General features: G+C 41.9%; 1 protein-coding gene across 1 annotated transcript in view; it reads left to right on the top strand.

Moving 5' to 3' along the window:
* The window catches only part of kirrel3l (kirre like nephrin family adhesion molecule 3, like), an 82,650-nt gene extending 58,427 nt beyond the window's left edge, over positions 1-24,223 (top strand). Inside the window, exons 2-15 of the mRNA XM_028823390.2 lie at positions 4,740-4,889; positions 5,266-5,415; positions 5,783-5,940; positions 7,182-7,332; positions 7,435-7,540; positions 9,068-9,216; positions 11,434-11,561; positions 11,653-11,779; positions 15,585-15,685; positions 16,118-16,316; positions 17,269-17,376; positions 17,696-17,808; positions 20,024-20,110; positions 22,730-24,223. Of these exons, the coding sequence (XP_028679223.1) occupies positions 4,740-4,889; positions 5,266-5,415; positions 5,783-5,940; positions 7,182-7,332; positions 7,435-7,540; positions 9,068-9,216; positions 11,434-11,561; positions 11,653-11,779; positions 15,585-15,685; positions 16,118-16,316; positions 17,269-17,376; positions 17,696-17,808; positions 20,024-20,110; positions 22,730-23,197 (2,195 nt within the window). The 3' untranslated portion in view covers positions 23,198-24,223. The remainder of the gene's footprint in view (positions 1-4,739; positions 4,890-5,265; positions 5,416-5,782; positions 5,941-7,181; positions 7,333-7,434; positions 7,541-9,067; positions 9,217-11,433; positions 11,562-11,652; positions 11,780-15,584; positions 15,686-16,117; positions 16,317-17,268; positions 17,377-17,695; positions 17,809-20,023; positions 20,111-22,729) is intronic.
* Positions 24,224-24,534: the final 311 nt, after the last annotated feature.

The raw sequence follows: 24,534 nt of genomic DNA, 5'->3' as shown, positions 1-24,534 counted from the left end.
GCTTCTTTTTAACCAAGGGTCATTCATATGGGAGATCCCATCCCATGGTTCACTCTTGGAGAAAAGATGACTCCTTCCAGGAAGCCAGGCTTCTTATAGCAACACGTCTCAGAAGGGGCGGAACTAAGTGCCCTGGTTGGGTGGCTCCTCAGAGCTGCGGGGAGAGAAGGAGAAGAGTGTGTTAGCAGCAGCGCCCCCTCTTGCCCCGGTGGATTATCACGTACCTCGATTGACTCCCTGATGTGTATGTGTAACGATAGATAGATAGATAGATAGATAGATAGATAGATAGATAGATAGATAGATAGATAGATAGATAGATAGATAGATAGATAGATAGATAGATAGAAATTTTGCACACAGTTCTATAGTTTTCAATAACATATCCCATACAGAGAGCAGTGCCAGGCACTATAAATGATAGATTTTTGAGGTCGTCTCTAACAGGTTTTTGTACGCAGATTTCTATTGTTTTTCTGATATGCTTTAACTATTTTGGCTGATCTGCATCGCTCTGCTGAACATATTTCTACAGTTTTCTGTAATACAGTATATGACAGATGGACAACAGTGCCGGGCACTATACATGTTAGGTTATGGTGCCGTTCTCTAGTATGTTTTTACAGACAGATTTTCTGCTAGGCTTTGGTTAGTTGGATTCTGTGGCTGACTCTAACAAGCTTGTAGATGAGTGAGTGGTGCCGTGTCTTCCATTTCACACCAGTTCTAATACCCAGCTTTACTCACATGTCATGTTACTTTGCTCCAACACTTTTTATCCTACCAGTCAGTTTTAAGGATGGCTACCACCTGGTAATAAATTCCTGTTAGCCATTTTGGGTTTAAGATTTGTTGTCAGTGGTGCGACACATGCCTATATTATTTTGTACTGTACTATACTAATCACAACTCACAATGCACAAGAGTTTGAGATCTCTGCTCCATGCCCTTGAAAGCGTCTTATACCTGCACCCCGAGCTACTGAGCTGCTTGAGCCAGTTTTTTTTTTTGTGGCACAGGAGGGTGCTGGGATTAAGCAGTGCTCCTCAGTCACCAGATGAAGTGTATAATTGACTACAGACAAAGCCCTGCAAAGCTCGTAAGGCTGTTTCAATGGCGACTCTTTGAAAAAAAAAAGGCCCCATCCCTCGGGAAAGGCAGTTATTGAAAAGCTATTAAACACACATTTAGCTGGGATTGATGGAGAATGAAGAGGGCTATTAAAACCAGGGATGGCAGGACAAAAGACAGGCTCTGGGTGCCGTATGTTCCACTGCTTTGGTCTTTTCTTTTGAAACCCTCACAGTCTGTTTAAGTGCTCTCTCCTCGGGAATAATTTCTGAGGTTTAGTGACGGCTCAATGGCCGCTCTTTATCGGCCCGGGCAGCTCTCAGTGAAGTCTTCTTTCTTCTCCCTCCCTTCCTCCTTTCCTCCCCCCAAGTCTTCCCGCAGACTACAGACTCCCAGACGGTAAACATATTCTAGAGCAGAGCAACACAATACCCAGCCCACTTCACCATTCTCTTGTCTTTCTCCATAAAAAAGTAAAAGTGAGACACATTTACAACAACAAAAAAAAAAGTTTGTGAAGTGAAGTTTAACTAATTTGAGAAACTCTGGTGCCACCTCCAAACACACACTCTGGCTTGGCTTTGTGGAAAATCTCCCCAGTTAGTTTTCCTTTTCACTTTCCATGGTAAAAAAAAACAGACACCTGAAAGTGGTCATCCCTACACATTTTCCGAGTCATTTAACTTGGCAATCATGAACAAGATGCATCACTCGCCATTGATCCGCTTCATTTACCTCTTGGACTCTGCTGAGTAATCAGGCCCAATCCTGGACAGGCCAACGGCTCTCACTTACAAATCTGAATTCATTTCAACTGTATGGTGCTAACAAGCTGCCTCTCTCACCCGCTTTAAAATATATGATAAGTTAATAACTTAAAAAAAGGGACTAAATTACATTTTAAATGGATCTCAGTTTACTCTCCTAACAAGCTGTTTCACTTACTAATCTCTATAACAGAAGTCCTAATGAAATTTCCTCACTCTCTTAATAACTTTAAGGCAATTCCAGTTTACACCCACTCATGTAATTTACATTCACTCAGTCTCTCACCCTCTCATTTCAATTCCAATTTATACTCATTCAGTCAAAACTTTAATTTCCAAATTATACTCGCTCATTCACTCACTCATTTCAGCTTCTATGAACACTCACCAAGTCACTTGTGTGAATTCACTCACTCATTCATTTCAGTTTCAATTTATGCCCCCTTGCTCACTCATTTAAATTTCAGTTTCATTTCAGTCCTCAGTCAATCCTTTGATTTATAATGTATATTTCCTCATTTGTTCATTCAATTCCAATTTAAACTCACTCCTTCATTTCATTTGTGCTTCATACTCAGTCACTCATTCATTCATTTCAGTTCCATTTTATACTCACTTGCTCACGCAATTGAATTCGAATTTATCCTCACTCTGGTCTTCATTTCAAGTCCAATGTACTCGTCACACATTCAGTCACTCCAACTTATTTCCTATAAATACTCACACACTCAATTTTAATTGCAATACTTGAACAGGTGTTCCTTTGAATTCTAGTTTATATTTGCTTATTCACTCTGTTTTAATCTAGATTCACTCACTCACTCACTCACTCACTCACTCACTCACTCACTCACTCACTCACTCACTCACTCACTCACTCTCACTCACTCACTCACTCACTCACTCACTCACTCACTCACTCACTCACTCACTCACTCACTCACTCACTTCAGTTTCAGTGTATGTCAGTCAGTCATTTACTAAACTGCTTAGTCCAGCACAGGGTTGTGGGGGTCTGCTGAAGCCTATCCCAGCTAGCTTGGGGCACAAGGCTGGGACAAATCCTGGACAGGGCGCCAGTCCATTGCGGAGTCAACACACACACACACCAACACCAACCACACACTACAACCAATTCAGAATCACCTTTTCACCTAACCTGCATGTCTTTGGACTGCACCCAGATGTGCTTTCAGATGTTATTTCACTTATTTATTTAATTACAATTTATTCTCACTCGGTGTCTCACTCAGTCTCTACATTTATATCCTATTTCTGTTCACTCACTCACTTATTTCAATTTCAGTTTATGCTCACTAACTTTTTCAGTTGATTTTAATTGAATCTTACTCTCTGACTGACTCAATCCATTTATTTACTCACAATTTATATTCCGTCACTCACTCCATCTGTTTAATTCCAGTTTATGTTCTCATACCCCCTATTTAATTCCAGTACTACTTATACTGTTACTCATTTGAATTTCATTTTATACTTACTTATTTACTGTGTTTTAATTTATACTCCTCATTTAACTCTAATTTAAATTTCTCAGAGGCGGAGTGGTGGCTCTGAGGCTAGGGATCAGCACTGACAATTGGAAGGTTGCCGGTTCGATTCCTGTAAAAATGCCAATAGGGACTCTGCTCTGCTAGGCCCTTGAGCAAGACCCTTAACCTGCAATTGCTGAGCGCTTTGAGTAGTGAGAAAAGCGCTATATAAATGCAAAGAATTATTACTTATTCACTCTGTTTTAATGTATACTTCTCACTTAACTCTCACTCACTCACTCACTCACTCACTCACTCACTCACTCACTCACTCACTCACTCACTCACTCACTCACTCACTCACTCACTCACTCACTCACTCACTCACTTCCTTCAATTTCAATTTATGTGCACTAATTTTTTCAGTTGATTCCACTTAATTCTCACTCTCTGTCCATTTATTTACTTCCAATTTATATTCAGTCCTTCACTCCATCTGTTTAAACCCAGTTCACACTCACACACTCCCTACTTAATTCCAGTACTTACACCGTTCCTCCTTTGAATAACTAAAGTAACCAATGTGCCTATTCACTCTGTTTTTATTTTTACTTACTCACTCGCTCATTCACTCCTGCAAATTCTATTTTATTTCACTCCCCCCTCTCTCCCACCATTCAGTTCCTCTTACTACTCCATCTCCCCTGTATATTTAATTCCAATTTTAACTCATGCTAATGTAATTCAAATAACCCATCCCAACTTTCTGCCTCAATTTAATAAAATTATAGCATAATAACTAAGCACACTTTCTCACTCATGTAACTAAACTCAATAAAACTCATGGCGTCACCTTAGTGAATTTCAGTGTGGCGACCTACCCAGCTTCTGCACTCCCCCTTCTTCAGTTTTATGTAAATGTATGTAAAAGTTGCCTTGCACTCTCATTTGTTTTAAATGTATTTTGCGATTGTAATGATGTGCTGCATTCCTTTCAGTTAATTTAATTTAAACATCTATATATTTTACTGTGCTCTCTCTCTCTCTCTCTCTCTCTCTCTCTCTCTCTCTCTCTCTCTCGTTTTCTCTCTCGATTTAATTTATCTCCAACCTGATAACATGCGAAGCCATCTCACTTGCTAATCTCAATCCCTCTTCCAGAGTTGAGTCTTAACATCTTGCCAAGCTGCCTCACTCCGTTTATAAGATGAGCATCCTGACAACTGGCCTGTCTCTCCCTCTTTTCATTTCTATAGGAGTCTCCATATGTTAACTTGTTAACTCAGCTGAGCTTTCCCCTCACCTCTTCTATACAGCACTTTACTCTCCATTATAGTCACTTTCAACAAACAGATCTAATATGAAAAAAATAACAACAACTAACAGCGTGTGTTCCTTTTTGTCTCCACAGATGAGGCTGCATACTTCTCCAAACAGCCCCAGGACCAAGTGGTTGTGGCCGGACAGTCGGTTAGGTTGCCCTGCATGGTGATTGGCTACCGAGGCATGGTGCAATGGACTAAGGATGGCTTGGCGCTGGGTGGGGAGAGAGACTTGCCAGGTATGCCGATTTTAGGTTCTTATTAAATACCCTCAGGGACCCCAATCTGGTCAGTAACAATTCTGGGGACAGTATGTGGCTTGTGAACACAAGCTTTCTGGTTTGCCGGTATTTTGCTATGGGCATTTTTATCAAAGATAAATGGCACAATGGTTACTATTGCTGTCCCAAACTTCTCATTGCCTCGTCAGCTTTGCATGCTCTCTGAGTCTGCAGAGAGCCTTTTCTTCTAATAACCTGGCCTTCCTTCAACATTAATTCAAGACATTCCATTGGCTGGTTCCTACTTTGCGCACAATGCTACTGAACAAGCTGATGTGCCTTCATAATGGTTGGCTGCTTCCTGATGTCATTTTCTAATTTGTCTTTTTGCCAGGTTGGAACAGATATTCCATTACAGGTGACCCCATATCCGGTGAGCACAGTCTTTTCATTGACTCGGCTGAGCTGGCAGATGATGCCATATATGAGTGCCAAGCCACCCAAGCTGCCTTGCGATCACAACGAGCCAAACTCACTGTGTTGGGTAAGACAAAGGGATACAAATATATTTAAAATAATAATTAGAAATGTCTGATTTGGTCAACAGAATGTCTATATTAATGAAGGAAATGAAATCCTAAGGCCAGTTGCGTCCTTTTTTTTATTATTATTAATCTTATTCCATCAGGGATTCACTGCCACCTGGTGGCTGGACTGTTTCTTTCTAGCAGAAATCTATATAATGTCTGATTGTTTCCTGGACCACTAAGCAGAAGCATTATTTATTTATTTTTTTGGTATAAAAGCCAAAGTTCAAAAGCTACCCTGTTCTTTTCTTCTAATCTGTGTCCATTCACGTGTGCTTCAAAAAGTGAATTTGGTTCTAGTTCACCTTCCCATTTTCTTTACAGTGCCACCCGAAGATCCTGTTGTTGATGATGGGCCAGTGGTGAAATTGAAGGCACGAGTGCCATATAATCTGACCTGCAGGGCATCTGGTGCCAAGCCTGCAGCTGAAATCAAGTGGTATCGAGATGGAGAGCTTCAGGACTCAGCAGTCTACTCCAAGGTTAGTCCAGCCAATCGATGGTCATGCTTCTCATGTATGGCTGCTTTCATAAAAATGCTCGAAGCTGACAGCCTGATGGCGTTTAAGGACCAGCAACACGAGATATCGATCAGCTTAGTGGTTTGTTCTTGGCGGATAGCAGGTCTCCATGTTTTTAAGTTTTGTCTTAAAGTGATAATGCATTTTTCACCTCATTACTTCAGTCCTAGGTGACGTTTCAATGTTTTCCTCATGTTTCAGTGTTTATTCCTTTCCTGGTACTTTCAGTCTTGCCTGAAGAAGGGGCCTGAGTTGTCTCGAAAGCTTGCATATTGTAATCTTTTCAGTTAGCCGATAAAAGTTGTCATTCTGCTTGACATCTCACTACATCCATAATGGCTAACACGGTACCACAACCTAGTACTACTTCCCAAATCCCAAAGACACATGGTATTTGTACTTATCATATATCATGTGATGGGCTCTTTTATTATCCCATCCTGCTCCCAATGAGGCTAGAATGGGCACTGCCTTCTCATGACGCTGACACGAATGTATGATTTATGGAAACTGTACTCGGTACACTCGACAGTAATGACCCTCTAAACCTATGAAATGGACTCATGATGATATGTCTGGAAATAACCCTTCAAAAATTGTCAATGATTGATAGATTTCATGTTATCTATTTGTTGGGGCTGCTTACCCCATTACAGCATCCTGGAGGGCTGTGGAGCCCATCTAAGCAGCATCAGTCCTCTAGGCAGGAAAGAACCCTGAAAGGGATGCCACATGGCACACTCACTCATCAGGGAAGTTGCTCATAAGCCTAAGCTTCACATCTTTGGGATGTGGGTAGAAGTCAGAGTTTCAAGTGATAATTATGTGCAAGCAGCCCACAGACAAAGAGTAGGATAGGACGTGAACACGGGTCCCTGGACGTGTGATTCAGAAGTTCTAACCACTACATGTCCCTATGTCACTCATTGACTTCATTTACTGTAATTCCCATAGTTCAAGATGCATGATGGACAGATTGTTGAACCATCTTTGACGTCTCATGCATTCTCATAATGCACATGATCTGGTTGCTTTATTAAACAACACTCCCAGACAGTTTTTTGAGATAGACACAGTTTTGGACATTGCGCACTACATCTCCGTATGAGACCATAGAGGACACAAAGCATCACAGGTTAGTTTCATTACCACCTTAAACAGAGGACTATTAACAAACTTTATGCTGTTGGCCTTTCCCTCAGAGTCTGATGGAAGACGGGAAGCGAGAAATGGCAGTCAGCATGCTTCTTGTGATGCCCGAGGACAAGGACAGCAAACACACTTTTACATGTCACGTTACCAACCCTGCAGCTCCTGCTGGAAAGCGGACTTCCATCACCCTGAACGTCCAACGTAAGTCTTTTCTTTGTCCAGTTGTACGTGAGGCTCAGAATGGCTTATCGAAATGCTCTTTGTGACCAGAAAATGACAATCATGACATATCTGCCCCTCCAGATCCACCCACAGTCACTCTCTCGGTCCAGCCACAGACTGTTCTGGAAGGAGCCAAAGTTCTGTTCATCTGTTCGGCTTCAGCAAATCCGGAGATTACTGGCTACAGGTACGTTTGGGATTTCTGACTGAGTTTATGTGTTTGTGTGAATAGCCCAAAGTTTGAAGAGGGTTTTTGAGGAAGCAGAAAGTTGGCAACCAGGGTTAAGGAGTTTTAAAGGTTTTACTGTGTCCTAGCTGTCATCTGGATAGTCTTATGAAGAAGAGTGTGGGCAAGGAAAAGAGCAGCAGTTAAGTTTATATGAAAATTGGAGCACAGAAAGAGTGACACCTTCGTAGAAAGTGATTCTATGAACAGAGCAAAGGGTCATTATGTTGGTCCAGAGTGAGGCATCACATGGAAACCATTAATATTAAAACACCTACAAGGGGGGACCCAAAAATAACAAAAAAATTTTCTTTAAATAGTATATTCCTCACATTTCCAAAATGTAATCACCCTCAAAATACTCTCCCCGAGACGCAATACACTTGTCCCACCATTTTTTCCATTGTTCAAAACTGTTCTGAAGCTCTTGCAAAGTGATAGCCTTCACTGCTTCCGTCATTTGCTTCTTGACCTCCTCTACATATATATATATATATACATATCATATATATAAATGTAAATGCGTGGAAGTGTGTGTGTCTGTCTGTCTGTCTGTCCCGGAAGTGCAAGTCTACAGCATGACGCTCAAAGAGCAGGCAAGGCAGCCCCAAGTTAACGATCCAGAAGAAGAAAGCAGTATGAGGCTACAGCATGAAGCTGAAAGAAAGTGACTCCATCGTCAAAGTGAAACCGCCAAGGATGGTGGGACTGGACCGTGTGCCTGCCTGGGGGGTTGCGAACCAGGATCCGAGCTGTTTTATCATGTGGTGTGTGCAGCAACGCGCTGTACCAGTGCATGCTCCCCAACCTGACCTCAACTGACCAATGTCAAAAAAGCCAAATTAAATTCACTGTGATTCAATATTTTATAATAATAAAATGCAAAAACGTCCAAAGAGGGTGAATATTTTTTATTGCCTGTGCTTCCTCCTCAAGTAAAAGGAAAACTAATGGTTAAAAAAAAAAAAAAAAAAACACTATTTGTAAAGTCTGCAAAGTCAGGCCAAACCCATGAAGAATTCATCACAAGATTCTAATAAACGATCTGCCCATTGCGAAGGAGGTGAGCATATAAGCTGGCCAAGGTTGGAAAAGGGCCTGCTGCCCATCAGCGGGCACTCAATGTTTAACACAGTGGGCGTGAAGATGACCCCTCTGGCTGTGTATTTTTCTATCAGTTCGTCTGTTCATTTAGTACAATGCCAGATCTCCTGACTACCAGATATGTCTGCCAAGACCTTCTTGTTGCGTTTTGCCTTTGAAATCCAGTCTTTTCAGTTGAGGTTTTATTCCATTATGTCGAGGAGAAGCTCTTCTCCCTGAATATGACAAAGAGTCTTCTTTTCAGACATGAGCACCTACTTGTCACATCCAGTAAAGGAGAGATGCCAGTCATATCATTAAAGTGACTTTTTAATATATTTTTTTCTGGGTTTTGAACAATGACTAAGAGGAGCAGTTTAGTTTAACCTCTTTATTTTCTTGCAGATGGGCCAAAGGAGGAGTGCCTATCTCTGAAGCCAATGGGGACAGCTTAGAAGCAACTGTGGACCATACCTACTTCACTGACCCAGTGTCCTGTGAGGTGTCAAACTCGGTGGGCAGCACCAACGTCAGCACCCTTGTGGATGTGCAATGTAAGTATGAATTTCCTGAGGAGAAGAATCACAACTGTGTCTTTGTTCTATGAGATTGAAAATCTGTCTCTAAATGAAAAAAATCCCAAAGAGAGCCGTTCGTCATTTTTAGAAGTCACTTATCCGATCCAGGGTCGTGAGGAGCCTGTCCACAGTACAAATGAGTACCCTGGACACAAGACTAGTCCATTGCACATACACACACACAAACTAACACATTACCAGTTTAGAGTATCCAGTCAACTGGTCATCCTGAGATGGAACTGTAGGAGGAAGAGTATGCATAAGGTCATTACTGTGTGGACAACAAGGGGTGTACAGCTCCCCCAACAGACACAGAAGCCAAGTGTTGCACACAACACACCTATATTACACTGTGGGAAACGATTTTGACTTGTTCCCCATGGTGGGACAGTACAGAATAGCATGAAGCACACTGTCCGTCTCTCTCTTCTCTTCTTCGCTTCCACTCCTTCTCGCAAGTTTCGTCCACCTCCTCCCGACTCTGGCTCCTTGAGTTGTGGCAGCTGGCCCCTTTTATAGAGCACCCGGAAGTACTCCAGGTGTTCCATGATCTCCTGCACTTCTGGATGTGACGGCAGCCCTGCAGAATAGGGCTCAGCCATTCTCTTTATGCCCCCTGGCGGTGGACACGGGCCCCAGCGGGGTTGAGCTTCCTTGCTTCTTGGCACTGTAGCAAGCCAAGGAAGCTGCCCTCTATCCTACCCTCAGTCCTTCCATCATGGAGACATCCCGGCCGGGTAAGAAGGGTAAGGCTGTCATTTGCAACTGTCACAATTCTTATTTGCTAAACAACATTCGGCATATTGAAAATGAAGAGAATATTCCAAATTTAAATACTAGAACTCAGTCTGGAAATGAACTGGCATTCAAATTTTACTAAGCATTGTACAGAGGTGACAACTGATAGGAAGAACCTGCAGAGCTAATGTCACTTGGAAGGCATAAAGCAAATTCACTGAGAAGGTATGACAGGAAGAATTTATAAATAAGATTTCCAGAACAGGCATGATGGGAACGATTCCTATCACTATAAATGTGATCTCAGTATATATTTTGAGAAGACCCTTTGAAAACAGGTAATAGAAACTAATTATCAAAACTCTACTTCAGTGAGGACACATAAATGTATTCCTTGCTAAGGGTGGGCAGCACTTAAATATAGGATATTGTAGAGGAAGGCAAAGGAAAGTTCACCTTAGCGGGTTGTGTGGACCTCAAAGGATTGCTAAACCATCAACATCCCTAATTATGACCAACGTTATGAGGAACGTTGAGGAGAATCCAGGATGGGTGAAAGTTTAATATGATTCCACTGAGGGAGACCTTGTTAAGAAATGTGAACTCTCCAAGAGTATAAAAGGACAAATGTATAATTGGCACTTATTTTGTTATTTAAACATTTTTGACGGGCCCTGTTTGGAAGATGAATGGAAATTCAATGCATTTTTTTCCTATGGAATAACCCCTGTTTATACCGACTGCCTAGCATCCCAAACTGGGCAGATTGCTCTTTGTGATTGGCAGGCTCAGTAATTGGACTGATAGACTAAGCAGTTATTTTAGTGGATATTCTAAAATTGAAAAACAAAAATGAAAAGAGATTGTTAGCCCGTGCCCATATGGGTTTGCTATGCATACTCTGTTTTCCTCCATCACCTTAAAGATGTGAACACAACATCAGCGTCTAAAGTAGCCACATGTGAGAGTGATGGCCTGCCAGCCCATTGCTTCCTTGCTTGTTGTTGGATGGTGGGGTTCAGAAAATGGTTGGCTGGACGGGTTCTGGATCCTCTTATTGCTCCTTACTTGATCCTTTTTCTGAACATACAACATCACTAGTGACCATTTCGGTGACTCAAAACTGCATGTTAATATAAATGGTAATGCAGTCTAAATGTGTGGGTGTGCTCTGTGTTGGCTGGTGCCTTGCCCAAGCTTGGTTCAATGCCTTGTGCCTGACTTTGACTCTTTCTGATGAGCCAATAAATTGATAGAAATTTTATCCCTTTGAAAAGATCATTTTATTCTATTGAGACTGTGATAAAATGCTTTGCATCTAAGCATGCAATGTGATGGACTGTTTCCAGCTCATTGAATTAATCAGGCTCTTAGAGTCAATGGATTTGTTATTTTTTTTTCATAGTAAATAGTTCTCTCAATTAACTGTAATGTATTTTATTTTTCAAATCATAGTTGGGCCAAGGCTGATGTCAGAGCCCAAGCCAGTGTCTGTAGACATCGGAATGGATGCGGCCTTTACCTGCTCCTGGACAGGAAACCCTCCATTAACCTTAGCCTGGACTAAAGTGGGGTCGAGTGTGGTGAGTATTCATCTTCCCAGTCATTTTTAGAGAATACACCATTCGCTTTACTATCACGTCACTGAACGAGCCTCCTTGGTATGCCTTCCAGGTTCTTAGCAATGGCAACACACTCCAGCTCAAGGCTGTAACACAAGAGGACGCCGGCACCTACATCTGCAAAGCCATTGTGCCTCGGATTGGAGTCGCCGAAAAGGAAGTGACCCTCACTGTCAACGGTAAGCAGGCGGTCGGTCTCTACGTGCCGAGCAAGTCACTGGAAGGCGGTGAGATAATGGGCGGGCGGGGGTGACACACTGAAAAAGCATCTCAATAGATCAGATTAAAGCTCCGCTCTTTGCAAAATGATTGCAAGCTTATCCTTCATTAAAGGATTAAGAATAAAATTCTGTATGAGAATTTAATTACTGGCACCGATACGCAGAGATGTTTTGTTGCTGCTAGAAAGAGCTGGTGGCCAGCCTATAAGCCGTTCTCTGCGATAGAATGTAATTTAAAATGTTGAGATACTGGGCATATGGCTATGCATTTTAAGAGGATGACTGAAATTGAAATTGCTGATATAATTACTATAATTAAGAACCTAAATGTGATAAGTTTCTAGTTCTGTGGAAGAATATTGAGTTACTGGATCATACTGGTCAAATAAAGTTTATTTATCCAATCCTTCTGTGAGCGTATTCAGTCCATTAGCACAGGATAACAAAGCCTATCCTAACAGCATACTGAATTATAAAAAATGTGGGCCAAGCCTGAGGGGCATGCTGCCATCACCCACCCATACTGCCCAGGTCCACCTTAGAGTCACCAATCAATCTGACCGCACGTCTTAAGGAAGTGTGAGGAGATGAAAGAAGGCTACGCGGGTATAGAAAAACCATGCAGTCACTATGCTATCATGCTATCCTTTGTTAATTACTTATTTTATTTATTTGATTAAACTGCAATGCCTTCTTTATTTCGAGTCAGGCTGTATTAGCAATATGTAACATAAAGTAACAATGATTCAATGATTCACGCTCTTGGGTGCCAACATAAAAGCTTAACTTAACATATTACAGTATTAGTTGGGTACCTTACAATGGTGTTGACAACAACCCTTTTAAATTGCTTTAAACATACAAAATAATCAAAGTCTTCATTTGTAAAACCCGAGTTCAAAACTGTCCAAGACTGGAATCGATTGTGGTCAGCATCGATTACTAGCACTGCTGAAGCCATGAGATAAGATTTTATTTGTAACAATTTGCATCTCAGCCAATCCAAACTGCATTTCTTTACTGATCTGGTGGCTGGGAAAACGAACATCAATATTTAATGTCCTGGGCGCTCCATCGGAGTGACATGGCATGTACCGCTTCTTCCTTAGAGTTCATTTGCAGGCTGTGCACTTCTCATTTTAGTGTGTGCCTTCTCCTTATCTCTGTGTCAGTTCTTCTCCAGCTTTCCTCCAATACTCAGTTACTTGGTGACACTTAACTGGCCCTGTATTAGTGAGTGTACCCAGCAGCAGACTGGCACCTTATCCACTACTGAATCCCACCTTCTGTTCAAAGCTTCTGAGATAAGCAACCACTCCTTGTGACCCTGAACAGCAAATTAGGAAAGGGATGGCAATGTCACTTCTATCTGGTAGTGCCGCTGCTTCACAATAAGGAGATCATGGGTTTGTGCTCCGGGTCCTCCTTGCGTGGAGATTGTAAAGCGTTCACTTTCAGTAGTGAGAAAAGTGCTAAAGACATGTAAAGAATTATAATTATTAATTACTATTATTATTATTATCTGATTTGATCTCACAAGTTCTATATATCTTAAAGGGATACTCCATCCAAACATGATATTTTTTTATATGTTAACTATCCCATGTGATTTGTAGGGTTCTATTCAATAAGGGCACGCACAAAAAGGCGAGCTTCAAAAGGGCGACCTCAATTGGGCGCAGCAAATAAAGGCAAACGCAACAAAATTATTACAGAAAATTTATTAGATAAAGGCAATGATTGAATGTATAAAAAGGCAAAAGCAAGAATATTAAAACATCCAATTAATTAATGCATGAACTTCTGACAAACTGTTTCTAAAGCTCTCTATATTTCGTTGTTTTCTGCTCTTATTCATTGTTGTGTTACACTTGAAGCTGTAGATTATGTGCAATGCCACGTAGCTATTTTATTATTATCTAATATTATTATCTATCTATTATTATCTAAATTATCTACAAACGCCTTTATTCGCCGCGTTCAATTGAGGTCGCCTTTTTGAAGCTTGCCTTTATTTACGCGTGCCTTTATTCACCGTGCCCAATTGAGGTCACCCTTTTGAAGCTCGCCTTTTTGTGTGAAGGATACCAATTTGTAGTGATGGCCAAGTAAAAAATGTTGATTGATCATTTTCACGCAGAATGAGAAAAAAGCATTCATCTCTCTCTCTCTCTATACTTTATATATATATATATATATATATATATATATATATATATATATATATATATATATATATATATATAAAATCCAACATCTGTCTGTCTATCTCTCCTCTTTTCACGAGAGAACTACTTAACGGAGTTAGATTGGTTTTTGTCTATCATTTGTTTGAGCATTCTGGTTGATTTTGTGACTTCTCTTATTGCGCTAAGCATCATAGTTCACTTGTGGTACCGATTTATTTGCACAAATTCAAGAGAGATACAGCAGGCTGAGGGAAGGGGGTCTGGGTCCTCCTCACTCATGTGCCAGCCTCAGAGCATACCTTGCCTCAGCTTAGCTAGCGAATGAGAGAACTGCTAAATGAATTTAGATCATTTTTTTTTTCTGTAATTTGCTTGAACATTCCGGTTGATTTTGCGACTTCATATCTTATTTCGCTTGCAGTAGTGATATATTTGCGCTAATCTGAGACAAAGGCTGTGGTCCAAGGGAAGGGGGAAGCGAGACATCAGGAGTGGGGAGCCGGGCAGAATGTTCCTCACTCAAGTGCCAGCCTCCGTTCAAGTTGCTCTACCTCTTGCCACGTGTTGGAGCATACCTTGCCTCCACTTAGCTAGTGATACCTGTTTGTTCAACAGACATTATCATCTACAGATTGTTAAGGAGTAAGATTTGAAATTTTTGATAGAGAGAGAGAGAGAGAGAGAGAGAGAGAGAGATCAGAGCCATGTGTGTTTTAGAGGGTAGCTGCTGATTGCCAGAGATATCACTGCCACATGCTTTTCTCTCCACACGGGGGGACAGTGCCAACGTTTGACGATGGAGTGTACCTAACTTCTGCAAAGCCAGAATTACATTTTTTTTAATTGATTTTTAAAGTTGTCCTGTTTCGCTACTACGTGGGTGGAGCCGCAGGGTACAGCTAGTTATATAATGGTACCCAATGGTGACCAATGCTTTGCAATAGCATGAAAACATCCATAGAAAAAAGAAATTCTCACGTTATTCGGGTCCCATAATCCACATGTCCGTTTTCCAGTCGTATGCTCAAAATGTGAAAACGCATATATTTTTTTTGCTAAAATATTATTAGTCATTCCTTCTAGAAAGATCTACTTCATTGGTTAAGAGTCCTGTCTTCAGCTCAGAAGCACAGTATTCTGTTTATGATGTACACTGACTTTTTTGGGGGGGGACTATTAATAATTTTTTAGCACAAAATTGACACGTTTTGCACATTTTAACTACACACCTGGATAATGGACATGTAGAGTATGCAAAACCAGTATAGTGAGAATTTTTTTCTTTTTTCCGCTGACATTTTCACATTGTTTTACATTTGACAGCACTAGTCACCTTTAGGTTCTATTACATCATCATTTTTCTCTCTTGGTCTACATGAAAACATGAGATTAAATATTTTTCTTGGCCATCACTGCAAACTACTAAGGATAAGTGTCATATAAAAAATGTCACTTTTAGGTAAAGTATTCCTTTAATGAAATCATCCATTATAATGAATTGGTTGCATCATATAATGAATTAAAGAGGTCTCTGTGGACCAGCGGTTCTCATTGCTTTCTCTTCTTCATTACAGGACCTCCAATCATAACTGCTGATCCAACTCAACATGCCACCAAGGGGGCAAAGGGAAAGCTACAGTGCCTTGTGGGTAGCACACCTCTCCCAACTAAAATTGTGAGTACAAAGCAAACTCTTCAAACATCACCTCTTGTTATCACATTTACCTTCATCAGCTTCACTCCAGCAATGTGAGGCAATTTGTTTTTCCTTATGGCTCTAGTAAATTGCCAGGGTCTTCCAGTTATTAAAAGCCCCATCAGTATTTAGCTCAGATGTTTTGTCCGAGATCCTTGTCTGGGTTTGCTCATTGTTCACAGCAGAGATGGTGACTGGAACTGAGCTACTGTACAATGAAATAGCCATTAAGGTCATAGCTCCATCTGATGGTGGACCTTTATAACCTCTCAATTGGATGGTGGGCTAATTCCTTTTTTCTACTTTACTCTTTGAATCTACCTTGAGGCCTGTTTCAACACAACTCTTTGAAAGAGACCCCCCATCCCTCCACTTATTAACTCCATTTGCTCCTCTTTCACATGTTTTCAGGTGTGGACGTTTGGAGAGAAGAGCCTGGCAAGCGGCAGCCTTGGGCGGTTTACTGTGAACACAGTCTCAACGGACGAGGGAGTGATGTCAACGCTTGTCATTTCGGAAACAACAGCTGAGGACTTCGGTCTGCGTTATAACTGTACTGCTTGGAACCGCTTTGGCCCTGGGACAGCTGTGGTGTCACTCAAAGAGCAAGGTGTGAATGGCATGCCTTATGCCTGGATTATTCACTTTTCTGTTTTCTTTTATGGTATTCACCCCTTCTGATTTGGGATTCTGCTCAATGATTGCCTGACGTGCACATCTCTTTCAAGTCTGGACTTTAGTTTTCACACATAGTGGTGAGTGTAGAGTGATACACCGGACAGCTTTGCCATCTCACCATACTTTGATTATCAACTTTAGTTGTGGTCTTTTGTAGAGAAGAACCTGACAAGTTGCAGTCTTCTTGTGTAGTTCCTGCCCACATCCAAGGAGCTTTGGTTAGATAAGATGACAACTTTAACTAAGCTTAAGAAAATGTGGAGGTTGACCTGTGATGGAACTGTGTCTGAGCCATGGTGATGTCCTTCCTTCTGTTATCACTACTACGACTCCAGATACCTGAAACCCTAAGCTTGACATAGGAGGACATTTTAGTAAAGAGAAACAGGAATGGTTAGCCTTCTATTCTTTCAACTGCCCTCTCTATTACAAGAACGTGAGAGAAAGCAATGGTGCCAAGCAGGACTGGACATCACTCACCGACACAAAAAAGGGCCAAGTTTGAATTGGATTTGATCATACTAACACAGAAAGAAGCAGGGCTATGAAGATTCTGGTTTTAATCAATCCTGGCTGTGTTATCCCTTTAGATGGGTTGATTTAAATTGGGGGCAATTACTTTTTCATATAGTGTAGGTTGATAAATGGTATAAATAAAAGTGTGTGCTGCATTTTGTCGAAATCCTAAAAACAACCATTGTAAAAATGTGCGCGAAAAGAGAAAATCAGGAAGGGGTGCAATACTTTTTACAGCACTGTACATTATTAATTTTAACCTACCGAGTTTAACAATGTGGAATGTATTAGTGTGACAATTTTGACCCCCCCCCCCCACTCCGTCCCCCCACTTCCTTACCTAACTGAGTCCATTTCTCTTTTTGCAGAAGTGCTCCCTCTACTGATCATTGTAGGTGCTGCAGTTGGAGGTGGGATCCTTGTACTCGTCGGTCTAATTGCTGTCATTTCTGTGTGCTGCAGGCGATCTGGAAAAGGTGAGTTTCTCAGTTGTACTGCATGCTAATACAATGGGGGTCCCACTTCTGCTTTCCCCAGTAAGTACACCCCCCCCACCACCACCATAAAGCCATAATCCCCCACCCACTGAAGGTTTCGTGTTGCCTTTATTCATATTCGAAGCATTCCCTTGTATTTTGAAGCTGAGCGAGAGAATTTGCCGTCGGCTCTGTCTTTACATTTTATTCAAGTTTTTGTGTCTCGGGAGAATGACAGATTTTTCATAGGCAGACCCTGCTAAAAGTGAAAAGAAGTGACAGTAACACAAGCTTTCTTAATCTTTCTCCTACCATGAAGGCAAGAAAGGCACACGGCTCTCCAAGAGTGACATCCGAGTCCAGATTGTGCACAGTGACCACAACGCAGCACGCTCCACTGAGGATGAGGAAGAGGATGTCAAGCAGCCCATGGTAAGTTCTTGATCCAAGAGAGCTGAAGCACTTCATCCAGTGGGTTACTTTCAGGGAATTCTCACTTCATCAAAGGAGCTGTAGTTTTTTAATCCTGGTTTCCATTCACATCAGTGGAACAGAGCTGAGTAGAAATAATTGGTTTCAGCAGCATGCAACCTTGTCAACTGGTAGGAGAAAACATGGTCAGGTAGAAGCTCATTAATCTGTCATAAACTAAAATATTATAGCAGGATTCAACTCCTGGTTCAAAGCCAAGGTACACCAGTATCTCAAAATGGATGCATTTGCTTTTAAATATTAATGTACAAATTAAAAGTGTTAAATTAAGAAGGATTTAAGGCACATATGATGACCACATTTGAAACTACTGCTCTGGATGACCTCCATCTTCAGGCTTAAACCTTTATCTTTTAGGTGGGGTTGGATTAGATTGCATATCCACTTGTTGTACCTCTAAAGTATCAGGAAATCACTGTCCCCTCTCAACCTCCATCTCCCTCACAACTCTAACCCCTTACTCCTCCTATCAGTGAGCCTTTCCCCAAATCTCGATCCAACCTTACACTCATTACACCTTTCCCTTGAGGTGATTTTCATCCTCCTTTGGGGTCATTTCTGAGCCAAATCAATTCAGACACCCATCATAAAGCTCCCTCTAGTCTAGCGGTCCTTAGTTTCCTTGTACTTCAACCCTGTGCAGCCATTCAACACCAGGATAGACCTCCCTCTAGTCTCTCTGTAAGCACAAGCCCTTTTGTTTGTCTTTGACATTTAGCTAAAATTCTTCCTTTTGGTTCCTTACCTCATTTCACCCATGAGACTGGTGTAGCCCAGGCTAGAGCTCCATCTAGTGGTCCCTAGTTCTGGTGTACCCACAAGCCCCTATGTGTCCCATGGACATCAAACTAAAACTTCTATTGGTTCCTATTTTCACTGCAATCTCAAGCTCAGCCATTTTATAGCCCTTTTATAGAAAGCTAATGCTACCTCTACTGGTCCTGCTCCTTGCTCTTCCAAGCCCTGTGTAGCCCGTGTACATCAAGCTATAGCTTCCTCAAGTGGTCATTAGCCTCACTGTAGTCACAAACCCCTACTGCTAATTCTAGTGGTTTCTATTCTCATTGCACCCACAAGTTCTTTGTAAACCTTCTACACAAAACTTGGGCTCCCTCTAGTGGTCCCTAGACTCTTTGTGCTTCCAAGCCCTGTGTTGCCTTTGTACACCAAATTAGAGCTTGCTGCAGCGGTCATTAGTCTCACTGTACCCACAATTCACATGTATTCCTAGGACAACAGATTAAAACTCCTTCTAATGTCTCCTATCTCACTGTACCAACAAACGCAGTGTAGCCCTTGGACAATAGGCTAGTGCTACCTCTAGAGGTCATTATTCTCACTGTACCCAGAAGCCCTGTGACCCTCAGACATCAAAGTAAAACTCCTCTCACAGCACCCACAAGCTCAGTGTAGCTACTGGACACATTTTTAGGGTTTCCGCTAAGTGTCATCAGTGTCCTTGTTACCCCCACACCTTGCACAATTTTTAAAGAACTAACATGGTTACAGTCATCTCAGTTATGGATTGTGTGATGTTCTCCCACCACTTGTCCTCCATGACCTGTACTACTTTTTAAGGAGGCAGCTTGCATTACAGTTGTAACCTATGGTCTTTTCTTGCATTTACTGTTTGTTTAGAGCATTATGTCCACCTAGCATTTTCTGTGTTGTCTACCCTTGAATGTCACTGTGGAGCACTACCAGCTCCTTTCAGGATGCCATGCTCCTTCCCTTATTCTGGTACCTACAGATGTTCGACTTTTGGCGCATGAAACAGGTCACCCTCTGTTACAGCTTCTACTGCTTTGTGACACCTAAGTGGAACTCTTGCTCCAGTTAACTCCTTGCTAGCCAGGCCTCCCACCTCACTATACATACTAATGAGTCTGGTTGAACTTCTCACATTCACCAGTTCTCTGATGAGTTTTCAGCTCTCACTCTTCAGCTCTAAAGATGGTTTTACTGAATGGATGCCCATTCAATAGTAGAATCCCTTCTTGGTTGTGGGCTCATCCCTTTGTGACAGGTTATGTTGATGTATGAAGAATAAAAAAAACTGTGGAGTTAATTCTCTGTGACTCATCTTAACATGATCACTGCCAGAAAATCCTTCCCTCCACTTTGGAAAGTTAAGTCCCTGTATGTCTTCCTGTAGGCTCCAAACAGTGAATCACCAGGAACGTCACGGACAGAACACAGTGACCTTCTGGAGGAAGAGGAGGATGAGAGGACTGAGCTCAAGGTAAGCACCCTTCTATTATATTGTTAGCAGAGCCACAGCCTATCCCTGGAAGGAACACCAGGCCATCATTCATGGGGACATCCTCCTAGGGGCAAACAAGGGACTTATGGCTCCTTGTAAAATATTAAACAATGGTAAAAGAAAAAGTAAATTATTAGAAAAAAATAATGTGAATTATTTCTTGGGTCCTCCCTGCATGGAGTTTGCATGTTCTCCCCGTGTCTGTGTGGGTTTCCTCTGGGTGCTCCGGTTTCCTCCCACAGTCCAAAGACATGCAGGTTAGGTGGATTGGTGATTCTAAATTGGCCCTAGTGTGTGCTTGGTGTGTGGGTGTGTTTGTGTGTGTCCTGCGGTGGGTTGGCACCCTGCCCGGGATTGGTTCCTGCCTTGTGCCCTGTGTTGGCTGGGATTGGCTCCAGCAGACCCCCGTGACCCTGTGTTTGGATTCAGCGGGTTGGAAAATGGATGGATGGATATTTCTTGGGTAGCAGCAGTCCAGCTGAGCAAATACATGATGCTATAAAAATGAGAGAATGGCGACAAGTTTGGCAGTGGGTGCTGGGACAGGTGGCATTGGGTAGGTAATTGTTGAACCTGTGACTGAAAAGAGCTCACCAAGTGGAGAGGCAGGCACTTTCTAAACATCACAAGTTTACTTTGTATAAAAAAAAAAAATAGATTAACATACTTAAACCTGCAGAGTGGTGCAATAGTGAATAGTCTGCCCGGGCTCATTTTTGAAGGAGAAGACACTTCATTGTGTTAACATTAGAACAAGTGTGGCGAGAACAGGCCATTGAGCCCCACAGGCTCCTTCATCCAGATAGACTAGATTGTTCAAAATGACATCAAGCTCAGTTTTGAAGGACCCTGAAGTCATACTCTCCACCACAATACTTGCTAATTTATTACACGTATCTATAATTCTCTGTGTGAAGAAAAATTTTGTTTGTATGAAATCTGCTTTTAACAAGTTGCCAGCCGTGTCCCCATGTTCTTGTTAGACTCATTTTAAATTAACTGCTTGGATGCCTTATACTAATTTCTTTCATAATTTTAAAGACTTTGATTAATATCACCTGTTCCTGAGAATGTTCATCTTCTTTAATCTTTTCCCATAACTCATCCAAGTTCCAAAATCAGTCTAGTTGTATTCTTCTGGAGTTTCTCTTGTGCTGCTATGTCTTTTTAGTAGCCTGGAGAGCAAAAAACTGAACACTCACTCTAAATGTGGCTTCACTAGTGCATTATAAATATTAAGCATAACCTCCCTGGACTTGAATTTCACATATCATGCTATATAACCTTCACTAGTTATGTCAAACCTACCAGCTACGAGAAGATCGATGCCTACGACTATTCAGACCAAGCCAGCAAGGTACTGAGCTCTTCACGCTTCTCATACGCCTCTTCACAGGTGTCCTCCCAGCAATCTGTTAGCCTCCTTAATGTCTTCTGAACACTGTCTAGATGTTGATAGTGACGAGTCCACTATGACACTCGGGTCCTTCACATAAGGGTCCGTTTCAGGTTTCAGACTTTCCATTGTGTATTCAAATCAAACTACAGGTCATTGCACTGATTTTGCCATGGACTGTAATAAAACACCCACTGTTTTTGTATTATTTGTTCACATTTCAGTTAGTTTAAATGGAACATGCACCTCATTGCCTTGCTGGGACAGTAACTAACTAGGGCAGTGCCTTCATTATACACTAGAAATAGACAGGAACCTTTAAGGAGTAAGAAGCCATGGTCGCACTTGCTGTGGCTGCATTTGGGAATGTGCTCGGTGCTCCATCCTGCTGGGCTGGTTCCTTACCTGGACAGTTTCTGCATCTCTTCAATGCTTTGATTGAATTAAGAGAAACTCAGACCTGATGGATGGATTAAACCAAATCACGAGTGCACAGAAAAAGAGACAAAGCTATTCCTTGCTTTTCTTATCCCACTTACAGGGTTACATGGTGCCAGAGGTTATTGTGGTAGCAACTGCGGCTGCGTAGGCCCTGGAAGAGGTTTTGCTGAGGTCAACAGTAACAACTGCCCTGTAGTCTGGGTGTGGATCCCAATTCCCCAGGGCAGAGACAGGGTCACTGTGCTGTAAGAATTGGCACCGTCATCCTGGTGAGAAGGAAAACAGAGGTGTTGACTCATAAAAGATCCCTGGGCATTTTTCAAAATGAGTAGGATATCCCCTGATATCCTACCTTGTCCATTCTGGCCCCCAAACCATCCACTGACTCTTATTGGCTGACTATCTCTCTCACCCCTTCACCACCTAATAGTTATTGTGTGATTGAGTGTATTGGAGCAAGAATGGCTGCCGTTGCATCATCAAGATGGATGCCATACATTGGTGGCAGTTGAAGTTTCTGTCTGTGTAAAGCACTTTGAGGAGGTTAGAAAAGTTCTATGGAAATGGAGTTAATTATTGATTTGATTTATTACTGATTGGCCAAACTGTTGTCATTAAAATAATTTTTTCTGTTCAGGACTCGAAAGGCCTTTATGCCTGCCAGCTGCTTCTAAACAATCACTTACCAAATCTCAAATAGATATTTTATTTCTGTACTTCAAACTCTTAATTTCTCTTTTTTTTCTGTTGCTGTCTTCTAGGACCCCACAAATGGCTACTACAATGTTCGAGCTCATGAGGACCGTCACATCAGGAGCGGCTTCTCAGAATATGTTCCCAGCCCAAGGCCTATTTACACTCCATCTCAGCCGGCTCACAACAACACTTTGTATAGCCAGCATGGTAGCCAGCCTCGGATCTATGATTACAGCCACCGCTATGCCACCACCACTGGGGGGCGCACCAGCTATGAGCAGCAGCAGCAGGACCGCATCTTTCCTCCAGAGCCCATCTACGGAGGCAACGCCTACTTGCCCACCACGTATGGCCGAGCCTTCACTAGTTATGTCAAACCTACCAGCTACGAGAAGGTTGAGGCCTATGACCATTCAGACCAAGCCAGCAAGGTGTCGAGCTCTTCACGCTTCTCGTACGCCTCCTCGCAGGTGTCCTCCCAGCAATCGGACTTTGGGCGCCCCTCGCAGCAACGCATGCAAACCCACGTGTGATTTCTCGCTCTCTCTCCAGCTGTCTGAGGGGGCTGGTTATCTTCTACGTCATTCGGTGGCATTGTCACAGCAGCACAGCAGAACTTCTTTCTGGTCATTTGTAGAAACTGTGTGGCACATTGACATTGTGGGGGGAACAAAAAAAAAATACAAACCAAATCTTATTTTTTGCCATTGATCGAAGTCCTTGAAAATGCTTGTGTGTAACAAATGTTCACTTTTTTTTTTTCTTAATTTTTTTGTGACCAACACTATGATTATATGGTTGCCAAAAAAGTGAAGCCCATGGACAGTGCTGGAAACTGGAATACTCAACGCAGTATGGGAGAGGCTGGGGGCTGCACTCTTACTTGAGGTGTCAGTCGTTCTAATCCCATTAGAACCGTTGTGTAAGCCTGGGACTTTAAAGGTGTGTTGAGAACGGCGGTGCCCGGAGCCGTGATCTGTTGGAGTGAGACCCTCGGTGGACTTGGCAGACGTTTTTACAGTGCCAGTATTTCTAATAGAAAAATGTGGAACTCGGCTGTAGGACGGCAGCCTCTAAGTGCACCGTGCACCAGTCGGATGGCTCTGGAAACTTTTGAAATGGATCAAAATTATCTTAACGAATTTCAAATGACCCATTGCTTGTCTTCCTATTTTAATTTTATTTTATATTTTATATAAGCCTTAATGTACAGCGTTAGCTGCTCTACTGTAAAATATCTATATATTTCTATATATGATGACTCCCCGATTCTCTCCAAAAAAAAAAAAAAAAGTTGAAATCAAATGTTTGGAGCACGGCAATCTGTTTTATAAGTAATGACAAATTTTATTTGCTAAATAAACTATTGTTGCTTGTATCTTTGTACACATATTTATATTTAAATAAAAACCTTTGCGATAAAATGTTGCGTTTGCATGTGAATGTAATGCCGGGTGGAGATTTGCATTCTGCTTCATGCCAAGGATCACGCAGCTGTCTGTATCCTCATTTATTTTATTTTTATTTTTTATTTGAATAAACGGAGCTGTTAAGTATAAGCCTGAGGGCTGAGGGTGCTTTCTTCCTCCATAAAGAATCTCTTAATTGATCTCGGCTAGCGGATGAAGATAATAAAAATGTCCATCTTGGAAGAGACTCTCATGGAGGAGAAGGAGAAGGGGGGATAGCCTGGCTGAGTGGGTGAAACTACCGGATCTCCCAAAAATATATTTGTTATGCCAAATTTTCACATTAAGAAGGAATGAGTGACAAGGTGGTGTGGTCCCGGGTTCAAATCTCAGACTGTTCCTCCCACATTTCAAAAATAGACATGAAGCTGGCCAGACATGGGTCAGTTTAGGTGTCTGCT

This window comes from Erpetoichthys calabaricus, chromosome 17, assembly GCF_900747795.2.
Source record: "Erpetoichthys calabaricus chromosome 17, fErpCal1.3, whole genome shotgun sequence".
In the NCBI taxonomy this organism is placed as follows: Eukaryota; Metazoa; Chordata; class Cladistia; order Polypteriformes; family Polypteridae; genus Erpetoichthys; species Erpetoichthys calabaricus.
The sequence above is the reverse complement of the archived record's forward strand: the minus strand, read 5'-3'. Positions and strand labels throughout refer to the sequence as shown.